Raw genomic sequence first — 22,778 nt, 5'->3', positions numbered from 1 at the left:
AAATATTTATTAAGGACGAGGGTGCCTTCCTTCGGCCCTTCTTCACCGCGGTATCTTCCGCATTCGTTCATTAGAGTCACCGGTGTTTCAACTCTCTACTTCACCAATCCTAAGTTATTTGGAAGGCACGCCCAGTCTTTTCAGAATGCCAAACATTGTCGTAGTCGGGTTTGTCAACCTTCTCATTGTCTGTGACGTGGGCTGACCGAGCTTCAGTGCTGGCGTCTCTGGCCTCACCACAGCTCTTCTTCTTTCCAAGGACCCCAAGTACAAAGTTACGATCATTGCAAAGTATATGCCAGGCGATTATGATATAGAATATACATCGCCATGGGCTGGAGCAAACTATCTTCCGTATGTCACAAGATCACTCTTATCACACGTGATGCTGATTTTGATGCTTTGTTCAGCTTTTCAACCAAGGAAGGCAGTCGATGGGAGAAGGGTACTTGGCCAGAGCTTGTTCGACTTGCTAAGGATGTTCCAGAAGCTGGGATACATTTTCAGGGTACGTTTGCTGTGCACATCATCTGCTCTCCTTCTGATAAGGAGCCACTCCAAAGCTCTTTCCCAAAGCCAAGCCATCATTCCTTCTATGTCCCATACTAACTTCTACCAGAAGCGCTCATCTATAACCGCAACAAAGATGCCGGTGGTCCCGTAACCGATTGGTTCAACGACCTCCTTTCCACGAACCCCTGGTTCAAAGACCTCGTCCCTAACTTCCGGGTCCTCCCCAAATCCATGATGGTTCCCGGAGCAGATTCCGGAACAGCTTTTACGTCTGTCTGCATCAACACAGCCGTCTACCTCCCATATCTCGTCTCCCAATGCCTTGCCAACGGCGTCGTCCTCAAACGAGCCGTCATCACGCACATCTCTGAAGCCGCTACCTTCCACCACTCAGGCCGGAAAGCTGATGTGATTGTGAACTGCACTGGTCTGCTCGCCTCCAAGCTAGGTGGTGTAATGGATGCAACCGTCACCCCAGCCCGTGGCCAAATCGTCGTTGTCCGCAATACGCCAGGCGCGATGTTCACAGTTTCGGGTGTGGAGGGCGGCGAGGAAGGAGAATGCTGCTACATCATGCAGCGAGCTGCGGGAGGTGGTACGGTCCTTGGCGGTACCTACCAGAAAGGGAACTGGGAATCGCAACCCGATCCAAACACAGCCTTGCGCATCATGAAGAGGGCTGTTGAAATATGTCCGGCGTTGGTGGAGAAGGGGCAGGGAGTTGAGGGTTTGAGTGTGGTTAGACATGGCGTGGGATTGAGACCATTGAGAGAGAATGGTGTGAGGGTCGAGAAGGAGAAGATTGACGGTGCTTGGGTGGTGCATAATTATGGCCATGGCGGATATGGATATCAGACCAGTTATGCCTGCTCGCAGGGAGCGATGGATCTGGTTGATGAGGTGTTGAGCCCGAAGGCGAAGTTATAGGCTTTATTTTCTGCTTAAAAAAGCTTCCGAATTTGCAAGGACTTTAGACAGTGATCATGCTTTCAGCATCTGGCTTTTGCGACAGTCTCAATGTTCCAATCTTTGTGGTACATTAACCAAATCTCAATTCCAAAAACCTCAAGGAACATTGGCTACCACTTCCTAATGTCCTAGACCAAAATTAAGCTTCTTTTAGAATCGTCAGGTCAGAATGTGCCGCGAAGAAGTAGAACATTCTTGTCAAACACGTAATGCATTGCTTGTAATGCCATGTTAGAACTCATCGCTAAGAATCAAATCATCGCCGTAACGCAAAGAATAAGCTCCCACCCCTCCAACAAAAGCAACGAGAAAAATACCGCAGTCCATTCCCAGCATGATTAAACATTCTCCACACCCTTCCAATCTAAACACCCATAAAATTACCTCCTTTATTCTCCTTCCCCTTCCCTTTCTCATCAATCACCTCACTTACAACCTCATCCTTCTTCACCTCGCCCAGATCTCCCAGAACCTTTCCCTTCTCCGCCTCCCAACTCACGCACAAAATCTCCGGCCACTCAAGAAACCTCTCCTCGCCCTCCACCCCAACCAAACCCCAAAATCTCTCCCTTGAATCGTTTAACCTCTCCCCTCGCCTCATATTCGTCTGCCCATCTTTGTGCCGCGAGGAAGATACCGCCCCGTCCCTGAGGGAACTTATCTGTTTTGAGCTTGGCTTCGATCGTCAATTTGGTGAGATGTTGCCAGTTGAGTTTTGTAGGTTGGAAAGGGGGAATAGAAGTTAATGGCGAGAGGAGGGACGGCAGGTTGAATGAAGTGAGAAGGGTGGTGGTTGGAGAGCGGAGTTTGAGGGTTGTTAGGTTTGGGAGGGTAGCTAGTGAGGTGTGGAGGATGGAGAATACGGAATTGGTTGAGCTGGAGGGGGTTAGCTTCATTACTCTACTTCTGGCTGCTGCAACGAAAGTTCAGGACCTTTGAATGTCCTGGAAAAGTTTGGGAGACTGAAGAGTAGCTTTAGGCTGATGTTTAGAAATTTTCAAAAAGTGAAAATAAAAAAACAAGAGTAAAGGAGGAAGAACTTTTCAAATAGTAACAACGGTAAAGCGGTAACAACGACAAAGAAGCAACGAAAGGGATCAACGAAAATGTCAACTCACGAAACAGCAACTGCAACACACTTAACCATCCCCTTCACCTCTCCCCTCAACTCCGCAAACCAACTCAAACCACCTTGCCATCTCACCTTAGTTCATTCACTTTATAAAACACCTTCAAAGCCTAAGCATACAGCTCTTCATCTGGTCTTAGAGCGATAAGCAGAGCAGGCGTCTTTCCATCGGTCTGAACAAGCGAAGAGGCGAAGATCATGTCACGGAGTTCGGGACAAAGGAGATGTAGATGGACGGAAGTGTATTTGAGGCCACAAGAGACGAAGCTAGAGGCGTTGCGGGGGGGGCAGGTTGTAACGGTTTTGGCGATTCATTGTGGGGTGTTTCGTGTGCGTAGTTAGGAGGGGCTGAGGTAAGGTTGTTGACAATGAGCGAGGTTATTGACGACAAGTGAAGTCATTGACGAGAGTTTATTGACGAAGTACAGCTCTTGACAAAATAAAGTTATTGACAAAAGTGAGGTTATTGACTAGAAGGGAGTTATTGACGACAAGAGATATGTGTTTTTGGAGACATTAACGAGGTGTTGTAGTGTGTTTTCCGTAGGTGTCTAGGACGAGTTGAGAACTTGAAGGTTTGTCATTCTTCGTCAATTTCTCAGATGATTTGCTGAGCTTGAAGGTATGACTTTCCCCCTATGTAGAGAGATATTTTAGTGAATGTCCAGGACAAGAGGTAAACTCTTGCAAAAGGTGAGTCGCTCTTAGCAGAAATTTTAGACGATGTATTCAAATAACCATAGCTCAAGCAAATATAAAATAGGTATATATTTGCTTGAGAGAAATTGAACTGAGCTAATGTTTTAAAATAAAGAGTTAATAGTAAGTATATGGCTTTTAATTGAAGGCGAGCCTCTCTTCCCATTGCACGACTCATTCGCTGAACATTGTGTGTAGCCAAGTAGCGTGACTGATTCTCATTGTACAAAATGGCTCCTGTACACTGAGATTTTCTGTGGGGTACACCGACTAAACGTCGTACTAAATATCTCCTGAAAACTAAGATTCCAAGCAAGCAACTTCACTGGCTTGCATTGTACCAAATATCTCTTGAATATGAGAATTTCAGCAACGTAGCTTGACAAACTTTCCAAGTACCAAAGCTTCCTGGAACATTGAGAGGTTCAATAAATAAGAGGTACTCCATGGCGTTTGAGTAAGCGTTCTGGATAAAGGGAAGATATCCTGCAGCTAAAGTCATGCTACAATCACCGGAGCCGCTTGGCGACAATCAAGAATCCGGACTCACAGCTCAAATTCAAATCAAGTATCACGTCACACCGCAACGAAACCACCACTAGAGAAAACCATGCTTTTATTGCACTATTGATCTCTATCCACCACCGCACCATGCAAATATCCATCAAAGCCTTATCAAGACATCCCAACCTGCCCCTCCCCATCTATCCTCTAATGCAACCATCTATTCCTTAGCCTCATCCTCCTTGACCGCGCTCTCAATAGCCGCCAACAGCGCCTTGGGATTCGCACCGACGATCTCCTGGACCTTATCCTCGTTCTTGAAGATTAGGAAGGTGGGCATGGCGCGGATGCCGAGCTCCTGCGCGACGTCCGGGACCTCATCGACATCGAGCTTGACGAAATGGGCGGCGGGGAATTGATCGGAGAACCTGTGCGTTAAACTGTTAGCCCCTGCTCTACTCTCGTCTACGGTAGGTGCTGATTGAGGGAGACGGGGATGGATAGGGAGGGAAGAGGAGAGACCTACTCTACGACTTTCGGGGCGATGACCTTGCAAGGACCGCACCAGGTTGCAAAGGCATCGAGAACGACGATCTTGTTGTCCTTAAGAGCGGACTGGAACTCTGCTTTGCTGTTCAAACACGTCAGGATCTCTCCATCAACCATCGAACAATTGCACCACCATTGCGGTCTGAACGCGTTCGCCTTGGCGCACCTGGGGACGGAAAACATACCTAGAAAGATTGTGGACACCCATATTGACAGCCGATTGCTTGAATCCTCTGGTAAAGTGGTTGTAGATGAACGGAGATGTGGTCTTAGTTGTTGTTCTGAGTAGTGTCGTTGACGATCTGAAGAAGAGTGACATCAACTATCGCACGTTGTGCTCGGCTGTTTAAATAGGAAGATGGAAACTGGATGGGTGTAGTGTGGCAGAATATGTACGAGGCTGTGCTGTGCAATTGGAAGCGCTGGAACCAACGCAGCAGCTGTTGATTTCTAACGGCCCTTCGATGACGCCTTCGCTTCGGCTGGCGCCAGGGCTGAGAGCTGGATTAATAAGCAGCCAGGCAGATCTCAAATGCTTGGATTCCAAACGCTCCCCTTTCGATCTTACTGTACTATTGAAATAGACGTATTCCATATTTCAGCAGCATAGAACTGCTTATTTCACGAACCAGGAATCCGCTCCTTCGATCTCGAAAGTTCTATCTCTCTCAAGAATACACTCGGAGATGTCTCAAGCATTTTGAATTTATACCTGGCCGTGCTGGCCAGCCTCGGCCACATGCTGACACATCCCAGCTCAAAATTTCTCCCCCTGCCAGGACTCGCAGCCAGTTCAGTAATCAAATGGTTCCCCTACTGCCACGTGATTCCAAATAAATTAGTCCTTCCCAGGTTAGTGCAACACAGTGAGACAGCGGAGAATTCGTCATACTAAAAGCAGGTCAAACATGCAACGGAAGAAAGGAAATTTCTCTTTGTGCTCAATCGTATTTGCTTTTTGCGGGGTTGATCGAATCGATCGATAGGCGGGGCGGTGTCTTATCGTCGAATCAATGTCTTTCAGCGGGCGTTATCACTGAATTTTACTAAGAGGCTTGAGAAGTTGCCACTCCATCAAGAAAACCAAGCTCTGTATTGTCCTCCAATATAAGCGGAAATTATGGAGTCGTCGAGATTGAGAGCTCTCAGCGGAATTTGTGAAGGTCAAAATTTTCCATTATCTTCCTGACGGCAGGTAGATAAAACATACAGGCTATTATCTCACGACTCTCTCAGAGTCAAAGTCTCTCGCATCAGAGCCTGCTCTGGCCTCATCAACTGCCCATTGCTGGTGCTGTAATTCCACAACATGTTCTCACTAAAACGTTACAAGGTTTGGTCCATCCTCCAGATCCGGATCCAAGGGAAGCAAAAAGGGAGTGGCGCCGTCGTTTTCCTCCCCATACCAGATTTTCCTCAAATGCCCCGACCCTCCAAGATTAAACCGTTAAAAATTCAAAAAGCAAAAGTCTATGTGCTCAGTGGGGAATCAATTCGTCGAAAGAATATTATGAAATCGTGAAAGCGTAAGATGGCGATTCATGAGGGCAAAAAGGTGTGTCGAAGTCGAAGGTGATGAAGTATTGAACTGATCGAGGCCGGAGAGAGACCGAGACATGATTGGTAGAAGACGAAGCTATTTGTTGTAAAGAAATGGTCGAAACGAATGACTTGGATCGGGCCCAAGGAAATATTCAAAGGAGTGTGGTTGTCGGTGTCGACTAGAGTTGAAGGAAATGTCCCGAAGAGTGTCGGTGCCGATAATGGCCTGAATGTGTAAGGAAATAAATCAAATGAGTGTCGTGCTCGTTTTCGTCGTATCATGCTGTTATATCTCTCGGGTTCCGCCAGTCCATGCTCCATCAATCATTCTTGGCCAGAGAACCAGAGCTCAACCTCTTCGCTTCACCTGAAGCTCTCGGTTTCAAGTCTAGCAATCTCGCACTCCCGGCACTAATGTGTCTTGCGTGTTTTTTCCCAAAATCAACACTAGTAGCCCTCTGCAGACCCGGCGCGTCGTCATCTCCAAAGCCCTTAGAAGTGAGTTCAGTAGGAGTGTCGCCCTGAGCCTCGGTCATCGAATCATCATCAAGTTCGTTGAGAAGTCCTTCTCGAGATTTTGCGCGAGACTCACGATGCACCACAGTTGCTTGTCTGGCAACAGCACCCCATTTAGTGTTCTCTGATGAAACAGGACTGCCCATACTGCCGCCGTCCTCTTCATCACTAGAAGGCATGGGATTACCGGTAGATTGCCTGTTGATCTTGTACTGTTCCTCGGGCCCAGGGGTCAGACGGCTAAAATACTCGTCTTCAGCAATGCCCAGTTCCTCAGCTGATTCACCAAATTCTTTGTAACGTCGATGCAAAGAGCTTGCACTGTCACGGAGTGGATGATGGGGATGTGGAGTGGAACCTCTCTTAGAACCAGGTTTCCGTCCAGAAAGCCATGAGCCCTCGGAATCGATAGAAGCCAGCGATTGTGATAAGCCAGTAACCTCAGGTGAAGGAGCATCCATTGTGCGATGTCCACTAGTTGGAGTTTCGTCCCGCAAATTTACTGCGTCAATCGACCTGTAGCCACTTGTTGGGGTATCGTAACGGACCCGTGGATCATCTGATGAGGCTCGGTTGCCAGTCTTCTTGTCGGGGTAGTCCGTCCGTATTGGTGGTACCAGGTCGGCTTCTGGAGATTGCATTCTCGAGTCCGGTGGCGACATTGGAAGTTCAGGAAGATCTTCCCTGAATTTTGACATCGTCCGCTTTGGTATGTTGGACTTCATTGGGGTATATCCAACTTGTGGTGCTGGTCCATTTTGCATCGAGTCTCGTGATGTATTGGAGAATGATTGCGGTGGAGAACCTCGCTTGTTCCTCGCTCGGAGCCTGAAGAACGACGCCCAGGAGGAATGGGCTTTGGTCGGGGTCTCTGCAGGCTTGGAAACAGGTTCTGGCTTTGTTGAAGAAGACTCAGCGTTACTAAGCTCCATCAATTGAGATATACTCGATGGTCCTCGAGCATGGCCTTGAGGTGATGGAGGCGGCGAGATATTGGCTTTGGCTACTGTGCCAACTTTAGCTGTCGCGATGATAGGATCCGAATGCTCAGATCTAGGGGTCACATTTTCGGTGGCTACACTAGGACTTCGGTAGGAATCGCCGAATAGATTCTGGGCACTGGCAGTTGAATCCTGTCGGTATGCATCCGCCGGCCGTTTTCCTTTGCCTCTTCCAGTTTCTGATCCGGTTGAGCCTTTCCTCTTACTCGATGTCACCACTGCAGAGGTCCCAATTCCCAGGCCAAGTATCTCTCTACCCAGAACTCCCCGCTCCATATTCGCTGGTGGCGGTGTACCATCGCGAGCAGCAACAGCTTCATCAGCGTTTTGCTTCTCTTGGCGTCTGGCAAGTCTCTTTTCCATCCTTATCCCCTCTGCTATTTTCTTCTTCTCTCTCCTTTTCTGGTCCCGCTCCATAAGCTCTCGCAATTCCCTCGCATCCAGATCATCAGCGAGGTCGTCGATTCTCTTGTTAGCCTTCAGAGTCTCCTCAGGAATAGCTATGCGATCCGTTATCCTCATTTTCCGAGATTCAGATCTATCAGAGCGAAATCCACTCACTCCTGGAGTATACCTGGGATTTTCGGAGTATCGTATAGTGGGTCGCGGGGCTAACACGCCGAGAGCGTTCAATTTATACGATGTCCGTCGTTCAGACCCGGAAGAGAGGGAAGAATGTATCGATTCGGCAAGAGGGAGCGAAATATCTGATGACGGGTTTTCCATATTTCGATTCAATCCATCACGCATCTTCCTGCTTTCCCTCCTCATCGGTCTGCCAGAAGAGTTTAGTTCAGCAGCAGGCCGTACAGGTACGAATGCCGTCATAGCTTTGATCTCTGCCTCTCTATCATGTTGCTCTTTTCGTTTCTTGCTCGATTTTCGATATGCCAATTCCTGGGCGCTTCTCTTGTGTAACGTGGGCATCCTTTGCCACTCCTGTGTGCCCTCGGGCGGTTGTGTGCTTGCTCGTTGAGGTTTCGTGCCAGCTGTAGCAGGTTCTGGCTTCTCGGTATTTGACCGAGCTCCTTTGCCTTTCAGCTGTGCTGGTATGGGAGGAACGGGCGGCCTCTCAACGTCGCGGGGAACTGCGATGCTATCTTTTCGACCGGGCGAGAAGCTGTACGTACGGCGCCGTTCTGGATCCCGCTGTAGCTTTTTCGAGTCTCTGGAAGATTTTCGTTTTGTGTCCCGGCGACTTCTCCTCCGTTCAGGACCCGCAGAAGCTAATTCCGTGCCATCATGCCTCGCAGGGTCCGGAGATGCCCCAGCCTTATGCATCTCCGATTTTTTATTCTCAGCCCCACCTGTTGGTCTTCTTCGATTACTTCTCCTCCGGAAGGGCCACATGCCCATGGTTCCATTCGTGTTATCAACAGTCCAATGGTTACGCCGCCCTGCGGCCGGGCCTGTTCGATCCAACAGCTCGTGTTTTACCCAATCGTGTTAGCTTGCAGTGCCGTCGGAGCAGGCCATCAAAGCCGGTGAACTCTCCCACAAGGATAGGTTGTGAAGTATATCAAGCACGACTGCTCGGCGGTCCTTGTCGCAAAACTCTAGCACGGAAGCACGGTAGCGCGTGGGAATGCCGTTGTAAAGAAGTGGGCAGCGTTTGCGCTTGCATGGTCAGTGCGGTGGCAATTGGCGATTGGCGCTTGAGGGTGGGCGTTCGAGGGTGATGCGAGAAAGATTAACGATTGACAAAGAACAGCTGTTCTTGGGGGTCCTTCAACGCAAGGGGGCGTTATCTGCTGGTTGCGCCGTGGCAAGGGTGAAGTTGAAAGAGAGAGAGGTCAATGGTCAAATCCTTTGAGAGAGCTCGGTAGCCGAGAGCGGGCAGGTACACCCGCAAGGGAAGAGCAAAAAGCAGACCAGGAAACGGGACAAAACGGTCACTGGGGCTCAGAAGGCACACATAGCTGAATTAAGGTACGAAAAGCACAGTACCGGGCAGTACAGGACAGTACGAGTACAGTACGAGCACAGTACGAGGTACTCGGATGCCTTTGACTTGCGAAGGGCTAATGGCCTGCTTGTTAGGCTCTACTGCATCTGCATGCACCATGTATGGCAGCTACAAATAGGTCGATCCTAGTAGTCGTGGGTCGTGACATGATGAAGAGGCTTGCTTCCCGGCCCTTGAACCTGCCCTTGAACCTTCCCTGCCCGCTCTTCTCCTGCCGGAGCTTCCAATGCCTCCCATCCCCAGACCCTTGCCGCAACGTGAGGATGATGGGGAGAGGTCGAGACCCCGTGCCGATTGAGTGGCCAGCACCGCATCCACATCTCATCTTTCGTCCTCATGCAGGGCGGTGCTGCATGCGCGGAACAACGTGATATACCCACATACAAGGAACGCCGTGGAACAACGCTTATTCCGAATTGTAGTCTGACACGTAGAAGAGAGAATATTGAAAAGAAGTAACCAAGCACCAAGCGGGCCGCCGTGGCCATTGAACCCCGTGCGTCTCCGCCCTCTTTTCGTCCGGTGTAAATTTACGCCCAGGGCAGACACGAGGGCGGCAAGCTCCATCATCCAGGAGAAAGCCTCCACCCTCCCAGCCCGGCTCCGGAGAGGTGGAGGATGCAAGATTAGTACTGTATGGCATGGGAGCAATGTGTCGTCAACTGCGTCTACATGGAACTGTCCGCCAGTCCACCACTCCGCCACTCCGCCACTCCGCCACTCCGCGTTCTGCATCGACGGATGTGATCTGTCGATGCTCTACCAGCAAGGCGCTGACGATCTTGACCTCCATCGGGCCAGCAGCTCGGGGTCAGCCACAATGCTGTCACTTCGGCGGGCGTGGCTTGTTAAGGATGCAGATGACCCCTCCATCTTTTCAGCGTTTGGGAAGAAGCAAGCCGCTCAAACCTTCGCTCCCGCCGCTGGATGTCGGCTCGCCGTTATTAATCCCCATCCCCAGAAGCAAAACGTACCTGTAAGACAGGTGGTGAGCAGAGCAGGCTCTCGAAACAAGGGGTGGGCCAATCGTCGGCTGCGAGTCTGCGACGGAGTCTTTTCGCTTGGAAACGACGGAGAGGGCAAATTTCTCGACAGAACTACTCTGGAGATGAAAGCAAGTTTCTTGGATGTTGGTGGCCGTGTCTCGATGCCGATCGGTCTAATTTTATGCTACTCGACCAAGGCGCCCCAGAGCAACCTCGTCATTAAATCGCCGAAAGCTACTCGAGCAGGCTCCTCCGAAAGCTCTAGAACAGATCTTCCCAATCTCCAGATCCCATGCTCTGCTACTGTAAAAGGCTTCGCACGCAATACGAGCCCCCTCGGAGCATCGTGTTTCAACACCTGGTCGAAATCCTTCAATTGGGCCATTGGAATGTTTCGAGAAAAAGAATACCGCAAATCTTATCAGGCATCCATCTTCAATATCAGATCCTTCTTTCCTTCCACCATTTCGTACAGTGTCAAATCACCACTTGGCTGAAGGTCATGGGAGAACGCCAGGAAATGGGGTCCTGGGTCAAAAGGGCCGTTGGCGGGCCCTGATACGCGCTCGGAGATCTCTCACGCGAGATGCAGGGGCTCCATGCAACTTCAGTCCCGAGGTGGAGAGGATCGTCGTGCCTTCTCGACTACTCTTGCCCACCGAAGAATCCACGATGCGCTCACTTCCCGGAGAGGAGAATCTTGAATCTGGACTTGTCATGGCATCTGCGGCTGAATGGCTGACTCCTGATCTACCGGGGAAAGATTTTGATATCATCGGCGTCTCCAGCTGAGCGCTGCCTCGAAAACTTCGAGCTTGAGTGGTTGTCGGCATCTGCCCCGCAAATTGAGAAATTTCCTGGGGGTGCCGCAACTGCAGCAAGAGAACAACTCATTGGAAAGGATTTTAAGTGGCCAATCTTGGGGAAAGATCTAAACTTCTGAATGATCACTTCTTTTGGCTTGTGGCTCGGATCTCTTCAACCTTTGATTACATGCACCAGCAGCGCCTCCAACGAACCTTCTTTCAAACCTTAAAGGCTTTGTGTCAGACTCCTGATACGTAGTAGCGTACTACAGAACTCTTGTCATAGCAAATGCGAGATGCTGATGGTGTGCATCTTCAATTGAGTGATTGGAGCTTAGCAAATGAGATAATGAAACATTATTTCCTTCCCCCAGATTTGATACAAGCATATGCGTCCAATCGAAGAGCAAGCATCAAGGCCAATTGAAGAAGTAAAGCTCGGCGTCAATGGCAAAACTCTTTCTCTTACTACTCTATTTGCGAATTTGACTTCTGGATATGCATTGGACCGCGGAATTTACATTGAATTCGAATTTCCTTGGAGTTGGCCAGGCTTCTGACTCTCTCATCGCCTTTTTTCGGGTCAGAAATGCTTTGAAGCAGGAATCAATCCTGGTTTGAACCTTATGTGATGGAGCCGATACTCTTTAGCCACAGTGGGCCCAGTGTATACTTGCCTTTTCGCATCGTTGAGAAAGAATTTTCTTGGTTGAAAAAGGGCAGATTTCTCAAGACGTTTCTAGCTCATACTCCACTTGATCAAATTTGGTTGGGAGCTAGATGGTTTTTGCTACGGAAGAATGCACATGCATTTCGAGGAAGGAGCAAATCCCCGCCCTTCCAGTGCTTGCAACCTAAATAGCCCATATCACGTGCCTTGTGTTAGCTTCTCCGTAGCAGCAGCCTTGTGCCTTCTTTTGCATCGTCACCCAAAGGAACATCTCCGTACCTATGGCCTACAATCCAGGTACTGGGGCAGGCTGAAAGGGCAACCTTTCTCCGAAATGGAAAGGGAGGAAGTCTGATTTCATTTGCTTAATTTTTAACTACGTTCAATACTTCTTGTTTTCGCATCGTATATTCATTCATATTGTTCCCTTTAAACTCGTGTTGACTTCCTCATATTTTTGAGACTGGGATAGCGGCGAGCGGATGGAATCTTGGACTGATGGCTGCTCTGGTGCCAGATGTTGTCTGTGGGACCAGATGAGTGACACTGAGGGTAAAAGGATGTCAGTGGAGGAAGTTGAATGTGAGGCGAGGTTTACGCATGAGGAATTTTTGGATGCAGAGGAGTTTTGTTATTATGAGGAGGATGAAAATATGACTGAGGAAGATAAGCAAATGAGGCAGCAATGGAAGAGTAGTAGACGATGATGAGGAACAGGTTTCTGATAGTACTACTAGGGAGCTCCCAACTGCAAAGTGGAGGCAGGTTTGAGCTGAAGTATGTTAAGACTCCTCTCCATTGCTCTTCATTCAAAAACGATGCTTTAAGTGCAGGCACGTCTTTGGGTTGAAGAGCTGGGTGTTTAATCCAATTGGTTGATATTTTCATAGTGTGTATTCGCAGTTCTTGATTTCATTGTATGAAAAGCGCGTCGGTAATTCTCCCCGGTATCAATTTGACTTTCTCACAGTGAAAATGGCACTGCAAGAGGTACTTCTGTCTTTCTTATCTGATCACGTGTCAACGTGACATCGCGTTTGTTTTCATCTCGAACATCAGCTCGATCATCTTCACCTCATCAATATCTCAATAGCGCTGCTCTCACCACCGAAGTTCCTCCGCCCCCATTTCTTTTTTTCAATTCAAAATGAACGAGTCAGACGATATCATTCTAAGAAATGGTTATTGCTACCTTGTTCAACGAATCGAGCGCGACGACCACGACCACTCTACTTGGTGGTGTTTTAATTGAGGGCCAGATGTCCTAGCTAAAACTCGCATATTTTCTTAAACCCACACCAAAATTCCCTGAAGTGCCAGCATAAGATTTTCTATTGTTGCTGCGAAAATTAACATAAAATCTTGAGAGAAAGGGGTGCAATTATTTCTTAAGTCTAAGTTTAATGCACGTTCGCCTTCTGAAGTTGGCATTAACTTGCGTTGAGATATCTCAAGATTTGCGCGTTTTCTCACCGGATAATCGCCGACCCGGCCCTCAATTAAAACACCACTAAGTAATCACGAGCATCTCTCGATCATCGGGTGCTACAGCGCATTCCAACAAGCCAATCGACGCGCCAAGGCGGAAGCCAGAAGATTGCAGGAAGAAGGTAGTCGGCCAGGTCGAGGAGGAGGAGACCCGAACTCGATCAAAATGAGACAAGGGGTGCTTATACCGGTTGGGTCTAGGTGCGTTTCGATGGTGTTGAGATAGTGGAATTTTCTGTCCAAGAAATCGAGTGCGAAGAGAAGTTTTATGACGACGAGGAAGAGGATGATTTCGATGGCGATGACCTTGATAGAGATGAGGAGGGTGATGAAAAGGTGTATGGATGGATCGAAGCTCCTGTACAACCACTGGCTCCTCTAGTCTCTGCTCGAGCTCCAGGCACCCAACGCCGCAATACCATAGCAGGACTCTCAACCCACTTCCCATACATCCGCAGTCCCACAATCCCTAACCAGCTACACCTTCGCCCTCTCCAACTCTCAGTCACCCCTCAGCCAAGCAACACTAAACTACATCGTCATTCAACACAGCGGCATCATCCTTCCCTTCGACCCCGATTTCGTCAGAACCTCCAACGAACTGACCACGTCTGAGATGTTGCGTATAGAACAATATGATCTTGAGACTATTCGCCATGATGCGTCCGTCGAGTGGTTGCCCGAGAGTGCGATAAGGGAGAGGATGAGAGGTGCTTATTCTGTAGAAAGGGAAGAGGAGAGGAGAGAGTTCGTGAGGGATTTGGCCAGAGGAGGTGCACCTGAACGAATTGTCATCGAGAGTATTGCGGTATCTCTCCTTCTCATGGAAACTCCTCAATATGTTGCTCCATGGCCTGGCCCTGCAGGTATTTCAATCGCCGGTTCTGTAAGAAGTATTTCTGACCTCGGAGCTGGGGGAAGTGAGGAAGAGAGAGCGGCTAGGAGACAGAGATTGGAGTAATTGTGCTAGAGGACCATCGTGCATGCCCATTAAGTGACTTTCGAAGCTTCGAAGTTGGAATGCAGCACGGTTTTACAATATATGTCAAGCGTTTTTAAGGTATACGATATGGTAAAGAAAGGGGTTTCAAAGTTAAAAGATGAATAAGAGAGTTAAAAGAATGTTTTAAGCAGCTTCTTCGGGTCGTGATCACGTGAGCATATGGCCCCTGAACCCCTTTTCGGTAACACATCAGTTTGTTTACTTCACCATTGTACCAAAACCTCATGTCAAAATTCATTATCATTACATACACTATCTCATGAAAGTGAGTGGAGAGTGCCTTTGGCAAGGCCAGCCTTCAGATTCGGTCAATTCCCTCCTTCTTATCTGGTCATCAACTGTGCGTGCTCTAAAGTCAAAATGCGCAAAACGTGGGAAAGGAAAAGTCAAAAAGGTGGCGAGTCAAGCACAACCTGTAACAAACTCAACAAAATCCAGCCAGTAAACGCAACATATCCACCAAAGGTGTGCACTCATTTGACTGAAATGACCAATCTTCCTTCCCGCTTCTTAGAGTCAGATGTCGGAGAGTTGCCGCCCAGATCTCTCTTGCCTGCCAATCGCTGCGAGTAGCGCTTCACCATCTCATCGACATCACCTGCGCTTTCCTCTTCGATAAACTCGGTGGAGTCGTTGAAGTTACTGGCGTCGGGTAATGGTTGCACTTTCGTGAGGACATTCTTCTTCGTGACGGCCGCCTTCTTGACGTAAACCTTCAATTCCTTCAGGGCTGGTGTCATTGATGCTTTTCCGACTTGCTGCCATTCGTTTTCATCTTCGGCAACTTCCTCGGGAGCTTGAATGACCTCGTCTAGAATGGCTTCTCCAACTGCTTTCGCTTCTAGGTCGGACCTCATCTCATCTTCGGGGAAGTCAATCCTCGGGGCACCCTTCTTCTGTCCAGTCGCCCAATCTAGCTCTTGTCGTGTCTGCAGAATTGCATGGTACGCCGTTTTGCCGGCCCATCTCCAGAAACCTTCCTCCCTCATCGCGGACTCCGCTTCCTCTCGCTCAATGATCTCGATATCCTCCTTGGCCGCGGCGACCAACTTTGTGACAAGTTCTTTTCGAGTCTTCGAGTTCTTGGGAGGGTATTCCACTTCGACGCCGAGCCGGAAGAAAATCTTGGGATCAAGGCCATCGAAGGGATCAGTTTTTGGTGAAGTTTGAGAAGCGAATTTGCGAGAGCCGCCACCGTAACTTGAGTGGTTGATCGAGCTGGTGAATTTCTTTACAGTTTTTCTTTGCCTGGGTGTCATGTTCTCGGGAGACTTGACGCTGAGATTATCGATTTGCCCGGCAACGCTATCAATGTCTGTATCAATGTCGGCATCATCGACAATAGCACCACTCTCTTCGGATTCGGGCTGCTTGTGATCGTAGATGTATGTACCTTCCCAAGCACCCTTGCTCTCATGCACACTCAGATGAAGTGCTTCGCTGACAAAGTCCAATTCTTCTTTTGGAAACGCTTCCACATTGCGCCGACCCTTGCTGGTAGAGTTATTGCCGGACTTTTTTGCTTTCTTCCGTTCTCTCCTTGTCACCTTAGAGGTTTCCCCGCCGACGCTCTCTGAACTCGTATCCGTGAAGGTGTTGGTACTTGCCGTTAGCGTAGAACCTCGACGGGGTTTGCTTCCGCTGAAAGCGTAGCCTGGGGGGAGCATAGCATTGGCTTGATCGAGGGCAGATAGCTCGCGTATGATCTTGAGGATTTCCTTATGCCGGTTGTGGTGCATCTCATCAGAGGAATTGCAGCTAACAAGATGTCAGTTTAATATTGGGGAAGAGCGGCAGATGCATACCCAAAGCATTCGTGTGATTTGCCTGCGAGAAAAAAGAGTGAGTGAGATTGAGATTGAGATTGATAAATAGAGCTGGAGAGGAGCAGTTCTTACCAACGAAATGCAATTGTTGATGGAACCTGTAACAAGGTTCGACATGCTTTCCGATGCAAGAAGTTTTCGCACGCGCATCTGGAGAGATGTTAACGAAAGCAACAAAGAATCTCAGGAGGAGATCCCGTACTATGGAGAGGTGTTGCACATATCCCGCAATGGTGCTCTGCAATGAGGTCAGTCAAATTACTTCAGCACACTCAATTGGAGCTTGCGTACCAAGACCTGGAGAAACCTCCCATCTAAAAAGGTTCTTGCCTTTGTAGATGCGGGATTCTGGTGCAATTGTTGCCCAATTCATGTTGAAGATATCGGACAAGAAGTATTCTCTAGATGTTGAAGTTCCTTCTATTTCGGTTGGTCAGTTCCTTGTTGGTTTTCTGTATATGAAGAGACTTTGAGAGAATTGAGGAAGGGAAATCAAGGATAGATCGTTCCTCCAAGTCTGGAGAGATCGAGGACTGGTCTCAACTGACTTGAATAAGCCAGATTCAAGGTCCAGGACCGTGTTTGAGAGCGACCACGGGGTTTGAAGACCCTCGAGGAAGTTGCTTACAGCTAACGGAAGGAGGAGGCAAGCTAATCAATAGCTTGAGTGATCAAAGGGGCAGAGTAAGGTGTTGACCAGTTCGCGCAGGGTAATTGTTGCTTTGTGGAAAGGAGATGATTTTTTGATAGCGAAAGATGACGGTTGACAAGCAAGACGCGCAGTTCCGCTGGGACGTCACGGTATTTTGAAATTCCCTAATTAGGTCGGGCCGGCGTCAACTACAAAAGCGGCAACGAGGCTGAGAAAGGGACCACAAATTTACAAAATTTGTTCCGTTGCAAACCAGGACAAGTTGAATTGATCCAAGAATTTCAGAACAACAAGAAAGAGGCCATTGGGAGGACTTTCTGTGAAGGTGTCCGGTTGTTCGGACATTCGTTTGTGTTGCATTGACCGCTCTTCAGACACAACTCACTCTAACGGATAGACACAGCTCTACAAACGCTTCACCAGAATTTCACCACAGTTGCATCTTCCTGAGACTCTCGCCACGGGTACTTGAATTTTGATGCATTATTTTGTGCGGAGAAGTTACTGACAGGGACCACCCAACCAAACCGAAAATCACAAACTTCCACCGGAATGACGAAGAGGATTTTAGAATTTGAAGGCACCGAACGAAATTGGGTCGCATAATTGTGACCCATATGTATGTCCAGTGTCAAATTTGGGAATAGCTGAAATTTTAAAGGATTGCAGATCAGTCTACAAGTCGCGTACCATTCGAGCTCCAGCCCAGACGTATGGGTAGTTGCGTTGGTACCAGTTGACACTGAATCCTGTAAGCATGGAAGCGGTTGTGGGCAGCAAGGTCAACTCACAAGGTCTTGCGTCCAGCAATGCGAGGATGAGTTGCCCAGGAGCCACCAAGAACGATGTTATGCTTGCCATCAAAGAAGTCGGCTACAAATATAAATATTTAGCAAATGCTCAAATGACCTCGAAAGTTTTATACGCACCAGTATAAGCGGGGTACAGTTTCATTGGCTCAAAACCCTCATACTTTTCGAGGGTAGAGTTCGTCCATTCCCAAACACCTCCCATGTCAGCCTGGCCAGCAAGTTTGTTGCCGTTCGCCGTGACAGCGACAGGATGCCAGTGCTTAAAGCCTACATTGGCCCCTGCTAAATTGGTGAAGAGCTCTTTGGACCTCTCACCGATTACCAAACCTCGTGATGGCGGGCTTTCTTCGACTCCATTATTGACCAAGTGCCTGCCTGTGTGTTAACAGAGTAGCAATAATCAGGTGTCATAAAAGGCGTACGCATTGACAGCTGGAACGGTCTTCCCCAAATGCTGTTCGGCCTCTTTGGCTTTCAAACCATCCACATGGCTATAAATGCTGCGTGCTTCCTCGAAAGTTGGTATTCTTCCGCCCATCCAACTTGCACATCCTGCCAACTCGTCAAATGAAGCGAAAACAGGCCAATCCAGTGCAAATTTGAGAGGCACTAGACCGTAAACAGTACGCACAGCCTTGCCTTCCAAGAATGCCTTGGTTAGAGGAGGGAAGCCGTTTGAGTGGCCATTCGTGTATCCATTCGTGTATCTATTCATATAGCCGTTGGCGTGACCGTTGGAATGGCCGTTGGTCTGGGCACCGTTCCTGTGAATCTCAGCCCATGAGGCAGGAAGCTTGGAGCTGTGTGTCTGCTCGAGATAACCAGCATACTAGTCCATGGTTAGCCTTGAATGGGAGTGGCGTGGAATCGGTATACTTCTTCATTTGTGATTGGGCGAGCTTTGGCCTTGAACGATGGAACCACAACACTCCTTGGAGGTTTCTCGTTGTCCCTGATAATCGTCAGGTTTCAGAGGGACACAGTTCAAGGGGCCTGAAATCCAGACTTACCACCCGAAATGACGATTAGGTCCAGAGTTATCTTCAGGATCATCAAGACCAATTGAAATCCTTTGCTCAGGAATCTCGAACCACTGGTTCGGCACTCGGGCAGCCTTGGCACGCTCTGCATCACCCTCGAAATCCGGAGTAAACGTGGTGGGCGGTAGAGTCTTGTCGCTTTGCAAGAGCATGTAAAGAAGGGTCTCTAAGTGCATGATCTCATGTTCGAATCCAATCCAAAGAGCTCGTCCAATATCACGCGGAATGTTTTGGCCCTTGGTCAGCCCCGTTATTTTAGCCCTCACTTGGTCCTGATACGCCAGAATCTCCTGCAGTGGTGGCCATTCATCAGGAATTTCGGAGTGAGCATGGCAATGCTCAGGGTTGTCGACATCCGGATCAATTCCTCTTTCAAATATCTGAGGGTAGTACGAGGGCTCACAGGGGGGCAGCTTGGTGGTCTTAGTAAGCTGAATATCCATGAATGTTGGGATGTGACCCAGATAGAAGATACAAGCATTGCGGAGCTTGATTGGTTTCCCCAGTAACTCTTCGTCGGGAATCATGCCTCTCGTGACAGTGTCCCACACCTCCCATAGGCCCTTCCAGTCGTCCAAGGTCGGAACCGGCGCTGCGGCGTATACCGCAGGGTCTGAATCGAAGACCATGTTTGGTTTTGTCAACAAGTGAACGCCTGGGAATTGTAAACGTGGTTAGCAAAGTTCCCAACTGTGCAACGTCGAAAGAGACACAGCGTAATAGAGCCCACAAGGCCATATAAGCTTCGTGATCCTCAACCTTCTTCTTAGTTCATAGCACCAGAGAGCAGCTCGCTGGTCCGTGCGTCACACCAAAGACAACCCGTCTTCCTGGGACCCCCACATTGTCAGGGATGGAGAGGGGTCATGCGGTCAAGATCCTGGTTCTTTCGGATTCATCCGGAAGCCAGAGCCTCAGCTCAGTGTCACCATCGAAGAGATTCACGGTAGTTGTGAAAAAAGCAAAATGGGAGATCTGCACTACTTACTATAAGCGTCCCATGAGGCTGACCAACGACCAACCTCGTGCAAACCCGAAAATTTCCAGAGTTGAGCTGCCTCTTCCGCTGAGAATTTCAAGCTTTGCTCGACTTGGATTCGCTCGCCAGCTTTGAACTGAATGTCCCTGTAACGGATGTCTCGGAGGGGGGAATAAAAGGCCTGATGGCGTCCGCCCTCGCTGTCAAAAACATATTCGCCAATCACTTTCCAGTCATCGAGCTCAAAAACTCGCTCGCCGAGTATGTCATTGGCGTGAAGCAAGCCATTCAAGATGAATCTGTCCAGAGAGTTAGCCAAGGGAACTTGACAGAATGATTCTTGACAGAGCAGAAAGGTCGTACTTGTGAGTGGTTCCCACATAGTCTGCAATTGAATGAACGTCAGTACCGTAGATAATGTCACAAATGTACAGAACGAACCGTTATAAGCATGGCTGAAGTGTTGTCAGTGAGGTTTAACCTTTTAAATGATGGGAACGCTCACTAAACTTTGGCTGGATCATTGGTTGCATCTAATCCAACTAGAATAGAATCACCCGACTGCAGAGCGTCCGAGAATCCACGCAGGAATTCGGCTGCTTCGTGGCGGTCAAAATTCCCTGATCATTGTCAGCTCGCAATCAAGTCATTCTGGAGCAACCGCCAACCACCTATGCTGGATCCAAGAGACATGACACACTTGGGACGGCTCTTGTTCTGGGGTAACTTCAACCAGTCGAGCCCATCTTCGTAAGTCCCGAGAAGTCCGTGGCATCTAACATGCTTGAACCTTGGAACTTGTTCAAGCGTCCTCTTCAGCTCTTTCGAAGACAGATCCAAGGCATAGTAATCAACGTCCTTGCGAGCAGCTTCCAGCGCGTGAAGTAGTATACTCACCTTCCGTAAATTGCTGTTTTTGTGTTAGTTTGAAGTATTATGAAGAAATGCCCCACTGATAGTCACCGACCCACTGCCGAGCTCAACAACCATGGAACCAGTCGGGATGGCCTTTGCGATACTATCAGACGAAGTTTGAAGGACATCTATTTCAGCATTTGTGAGATAGTATTCCTCTAAATATGTAATCTGCTTCATGATTAGCCCAAAATCCATCTCGCTTCTTGAATCCAGACTCACATCCTCAAACAGCTGCAGGCCCCGCTCATCATAGAGAAGAAGAGTAGGTAATTTCTTCGGGCCGACTTCAGGCCTCAAAGAAGTTAAAATGTCTGCTTTCAGATTAAATTCAACGTTGTCGTGGCGGATATCAATGATATCGATTTTGGAGGCGCTGGCGGCATTTTTCAACCCCTCCAACTTGCTTCTGTAGTAGATCTTCGACTCCGCACGCCCATCAACGCCGTTGATGACACTTGGCATGGTCATGATGAAGAGCAGAATAGAGAGCCAAACTCTTGCCTATAGAAGGGCAAATGAAGCTCGTTGAAACGTGTGGATATTAATTATGTGAAGTTGAAGTGCAGTGAGGAGAGCTACTTAATATAGTGTCCGTTGCATGAGAGAAGTTGGCAAAAGCCGAAGGGGATTCCCAGGCATGCAGAATGCCCCATTCTGAAACTGCATTATTCAGGCTAGGCTGAGGAATCACCAGGAACGGCGCCAGAAACATATCGAATGTGGCCCAAAGGCAGCGCCCGTAGTACCTGAGTTAGACAATGGATTGGGAGACTCGCCCCGCAGTCAGCAATGGCGTCCGAACGACCAAAATAAAGCGCCCCCACGCCTAGGCTGGTCCTGCGTGACCTCATCATTAATAACTCACTGTCTACCCCGCCGAATAGCAACACATACCCGGAGACGGGTATGATTATATATGACGTTCCTCGGAAGTACGGGTGAGGCCAGCCGGGAATATGGTTGGTGTCGGGAGCTGTGTTGTCGACTTTGACTTTGACGGGTCGCCTAGAAATGTCGAGGGAGATCTGATGTGGAATCAAGTTAACGGAACCTTAGCCCGTGCTGTAGTTGGCCTTCAAGCAGTCATCAGACTTCAGCATAGTCGTCTGTAAGGTACACGACTGACGCTGTGATCGAGTATCTGGTTCCGAGGGGAGGGGCAGCTTACGTTGCAGCAGGGCGGGGGTCAAAACCGCCAAAAGCATCCTGCTGCAGTCTTCGGGGCGAAGAGGGTGTGAAAACGAAAGTACCAAAGAGGCGCTTTCTCGAGGTGACGTGAGGATGACCACTCGTTTTGTTCCAAACCCTGCATCGGAGCGGGGACTTCACTGCGGGGAGAATAGGTGGCGTTCTGGTGGGCTGTTAAAAATACCTCCTCTTTGGTGACAAATGGAATCAGGTCACAACCGGTTTAATTCTACTTGGAGAACAAAGTAGCGGCGTCCCCGAGGCCCCCTTTCACATGTTCCTCTGTGGTTTCCTCTGAGTCATGAGGCAAGCCCTTCGAGCGACATTGTAGATACGAGTTTCCGAATCCAGACAATGGCACTGTGCAGAGTTGCCAGAAGCGGACAGCTTAGGTACCAACGAAGCGAGTAGGGAGAAGAATAGAGCCAGACAGTGCAAGTATTTTGATAAACTTCACCTGGGGATTAGCGAGACTATTTCGACTTGAATTTGGTTGAGCCATTGCATGAGTTTTCTAAGACATAGTCTGAGAAGAGACTGTCAATGAGAAGGCAAATTCCAAGTTGACCAAAGACATCAAAAGAGCCCAAGAAGCATTTTCTTTCTCAGGCAGACAGATTAGAAGCTGTCCTTTAACTGAAAAACATCCTGACAGAGAGCAAAATGCAGGAGGACCAGCTATTTCATGAAATAGCCATCTTCTTCTCTACTCAGAAAATAGAGTTAACAACTTCAAACAGACTCTTTTCGCTTGAGAAGAGTCACCTGATCTTTCCGCACCAGATGCAAGCTGAAGAAAACTGAGAGATTCGTTTCATTCACGAACAATTCCAGTTACAGAAGGTTAAGGCAACAAGATCCAATATATCGCCCCCCCGAAAATCAAAGGCGTTTGGATCGAAGCTTGCAAGGGGGTTGACGTACTCGATTAACTCACGTGATGAACAGCCCGGAAAAACTACGGCCCGTTTTGTTTACATGGCAACGACTTCAAAGACAACATCGCACCACAACTTCCTCAC

At 48.7% G+C, this 22,778-nt stretch overlaps 8 protein-coding genes across 8 annotated transcripts; 3 read left to right on the top strand and 5 right to left on the bottom strand.

Moving 5' to 3' along the window:
* Positions 1-145: 145 nt before the first annotated feature.
* Positions 146-1,440, top strand: K444DRAFT_642019 (D-amino acid oxidase; the record flags this gene model as incomplete). The annotated part of the gene is made up of 4 exons (XM_024884690.1): positions 146-168; positions 217-354; positions 411-508; positions 620-1,440. 4 exons carry the CDS (start codon positions 146-148, stop codon positions 1,438-1,440), a joined length of 1,080 nt encoding a protein of 359 aa, XP_024739758.1.
* Positions 1,441-1,630: 190 nt separating this feature from the next.
* Positions 1,631-2,629, bottom strand: K444DRAFT_661906 (uncharacterized protein; the record flags this gene model as incomplete). Its single annotated transcript, XM_024886638.1, has 2 exons — positions 1,631-2,358; positions 2,601-2,629. The coding sequence occupies 2 exons, from the start codon at positions 2,627-2,629 to the stop codon at positions 2,001-2,003; spliced, it is 387 nt and encodes a 128-aa protein (XP_024739757.1). The 3' UTR covers positions 1,631-2,000.
* Positions 2,630-4,034: 1,405 nt separating this feature from the next.
* Positions 4,035-4,571, bottom strand: K444DRAFT_627720 (putative thioredoxin; the record flags this gene model as incomplete). Its single annotated transcript, XM_024882837.1, has 3 exons — positions 4,035-4,242; positions 4,341-4,445; positions 4,549-4,571. The coding sequence occupies 3 exons, from the start codon at positions 4,569-4,571 to the stop codon at positions 4,035-4,037; spliced, it is 336 nt and encodes a 111-aa protein (XP_024739756.1).
* A 1,654-nt stretch (positions 4,572-6,225) lies between these two features.
* K444DRAFT_524708 (uncharacterized protein) lies at positions 6,226-8,703 on the bottom strand (the record flags this gene model as incomplete). The annotated part of the gene is made up of 1 exon (XM_024874374.1): positions 6,226-8,703. The coding sequence occupies one exon, from the start codon at positions 8,701-8,703 to the stop codon at positions 6,226-6,228; it is 2,478 nt and encodes an 825-aa protein (XP_024739755.1).
* Positions 8,704-9,724: 1,021 nt separating this feature from the next.
* K444DRAFT_717864 (uncharacterized protein) lies at positions 9,725-11,509 on the top strand (the record flags this gene model as incomplete). The annotated part of the gene is made up of 3 exons (XM_024888413.1): positions 9,725-9,843; positions 9,929-10,517; positions 10,687-11,509. The coding sequence occupies 3 exons, from the start codon at positions 9,725-9,727 to the stop codon at positions 11,164-11,166; spliced, it is 1,188 nt and encodes a 395-aa protein (XP_024739754.1). The 3' UTR covers positions 11,167-11,509.
* Positions 11,510-12,825: 1,316 nt separating this feature from the next.
* On the top strand, positions 12,826-14,451 carry K444DRAFT_661902 (uncharacterized protein; the record flags this gene model as incomplete). The annotated part of the gene is made up of 3 exons (XM_024886637.1): positions 12,826-12,840; positions 13,540-13,674; positions 13,766-14,451. The coding sequence occupies 3 exons, from the start codon at positions 12,826-12,828 to the stop codon at positions 14,297-14,299; spliced, it is 684 nt and encodes a 227-aa protein (XP_024739753.1). The 3' UTR covers positions 14,300-14,451.
* A 111-nt stretch (positions 14,452-14,562) lies between these two features.
* On the bottom strand, positions 14,563-16,587 carry K444DRAFT_558164 (uncharacterized protein). The gene is made up of 5 exons (XM_024876811.1): positions 16,459-16,587; positions 16,370-16,405; positions 16,240-16,317; positions 16,147-16,168; positions 14,563-16,099 (listed from the first exon to the last, which is right to left on the bottom strand). The coding sequence occupies exons 1-5, from the start codon at positions 16,538-16,540 to the stop codon at positions 14,815-14,817; spliced, it is 1,503 nt and encodes a 500-aa protein (XP_024739752.1). The 5' UTR covers positions 16,541-16,587; the 3' UTR covers positions 14,563-14,814.
* A 591-nt stretch (positions 16,588-17,178) lies between these two features.
* Positions 17,179-21,139, bottom strand: K444DRAFT_351531 (uncharacterized protein). The gene is made up of 13 exons (XM_024872108.1): positions 20,788-21,139; positions 20,618-20,736; positions 20,319-20,560; positions 20,156-20,270; positions 20,092-20,105; positions 20,014-20,035; positions 19,660-19,949; positions 18,642-19,326; positions 18,508-18,583; positions 18,054-18,460; positions 17,749-18,002; positions 17,611-17,692; positions 17,179-17,561 (listed from the first exon to the last, which is right to left on the bottom strand). The coding sequence occupies exons 1-13, from the start codon at positions 21,034-21,036 to the stop codon at positions 17,495-17,497; spliced, it is 2,622 nt and encodes an 873-aa protein (XP_024739751.1). The 5' UTR covers positions 21,037-21,139; the 3' UTR covers positions 17,179-17,494.
* Positions 21,140-22,778: the final 1,639 nt, after the last annotated feature.

The sequence above is a fragment of the Hyaloscypha bicolor genome, assembly GCF_002865645.1.
Source record: "Hyaloscypha bicolor E unplaced genomic scaffold K444scaffold_53, whole genome shotgun sequence".
In the NCBI taxonomy this organism is placed as follows: Eukaryota; Fungi; Ascomycota; class Leotiomycetes; order Helotiales; family Hyaloscyphaceae; genus Hyaloscypha; species Hyaloscypha bicolor.
This window is presented reverse-complemented; position numbering and strand designations above follow the sequence as displayed.

Excerpts from the sequence above, each read along its gene's own strand:
- K444DRAFT_558164 (XM_024876811.1), bottom strand. The coding sequence starts at position 16,540 with ATGAATTGGGCAACAATTGCACCAGAATCCCGCATCTACAAAGGCAAG. Across the intron at positions 16,406-16,458 it reads GGAGGTTTCTCCAGGTCTTG|AGCACCATTGCGGGATATGT; the intron begins GTACGCAAGCTC and ends ACCTCATTGCAG. Across the intron at positions 16,318-16,369 it reads ATGTGCAACACCTCTCCATA|ATGCGCGTGCGAAAACTTCT; the intron begins GTACGGGATCTC and ends ACATCTCTCCAG.
- K444DRAFT_351531 (XM_024872108.1), bottom strand. The coding sequence starts at position 21,036 with ATGACCATGCCAAGTGTCATCAACGGCGTTGATGGGCGTGCGGAGTCG. Across the intron at positions 19,327-19,659 it reads AGCCTCATGGGACGCTTATA|GCGTTCACTTGTTGACAAAA; the intron begins GTAAGTAGTGCA and ends TACAATTCCCAG. Across the intron at positions 18,584-18,641 it reads CCTAATCGTCATTTCGGGTG|GGACAACGAGAAACCTCCAA; the intron begins GTAAGTCTGGAT and ends GACGATTATCAG.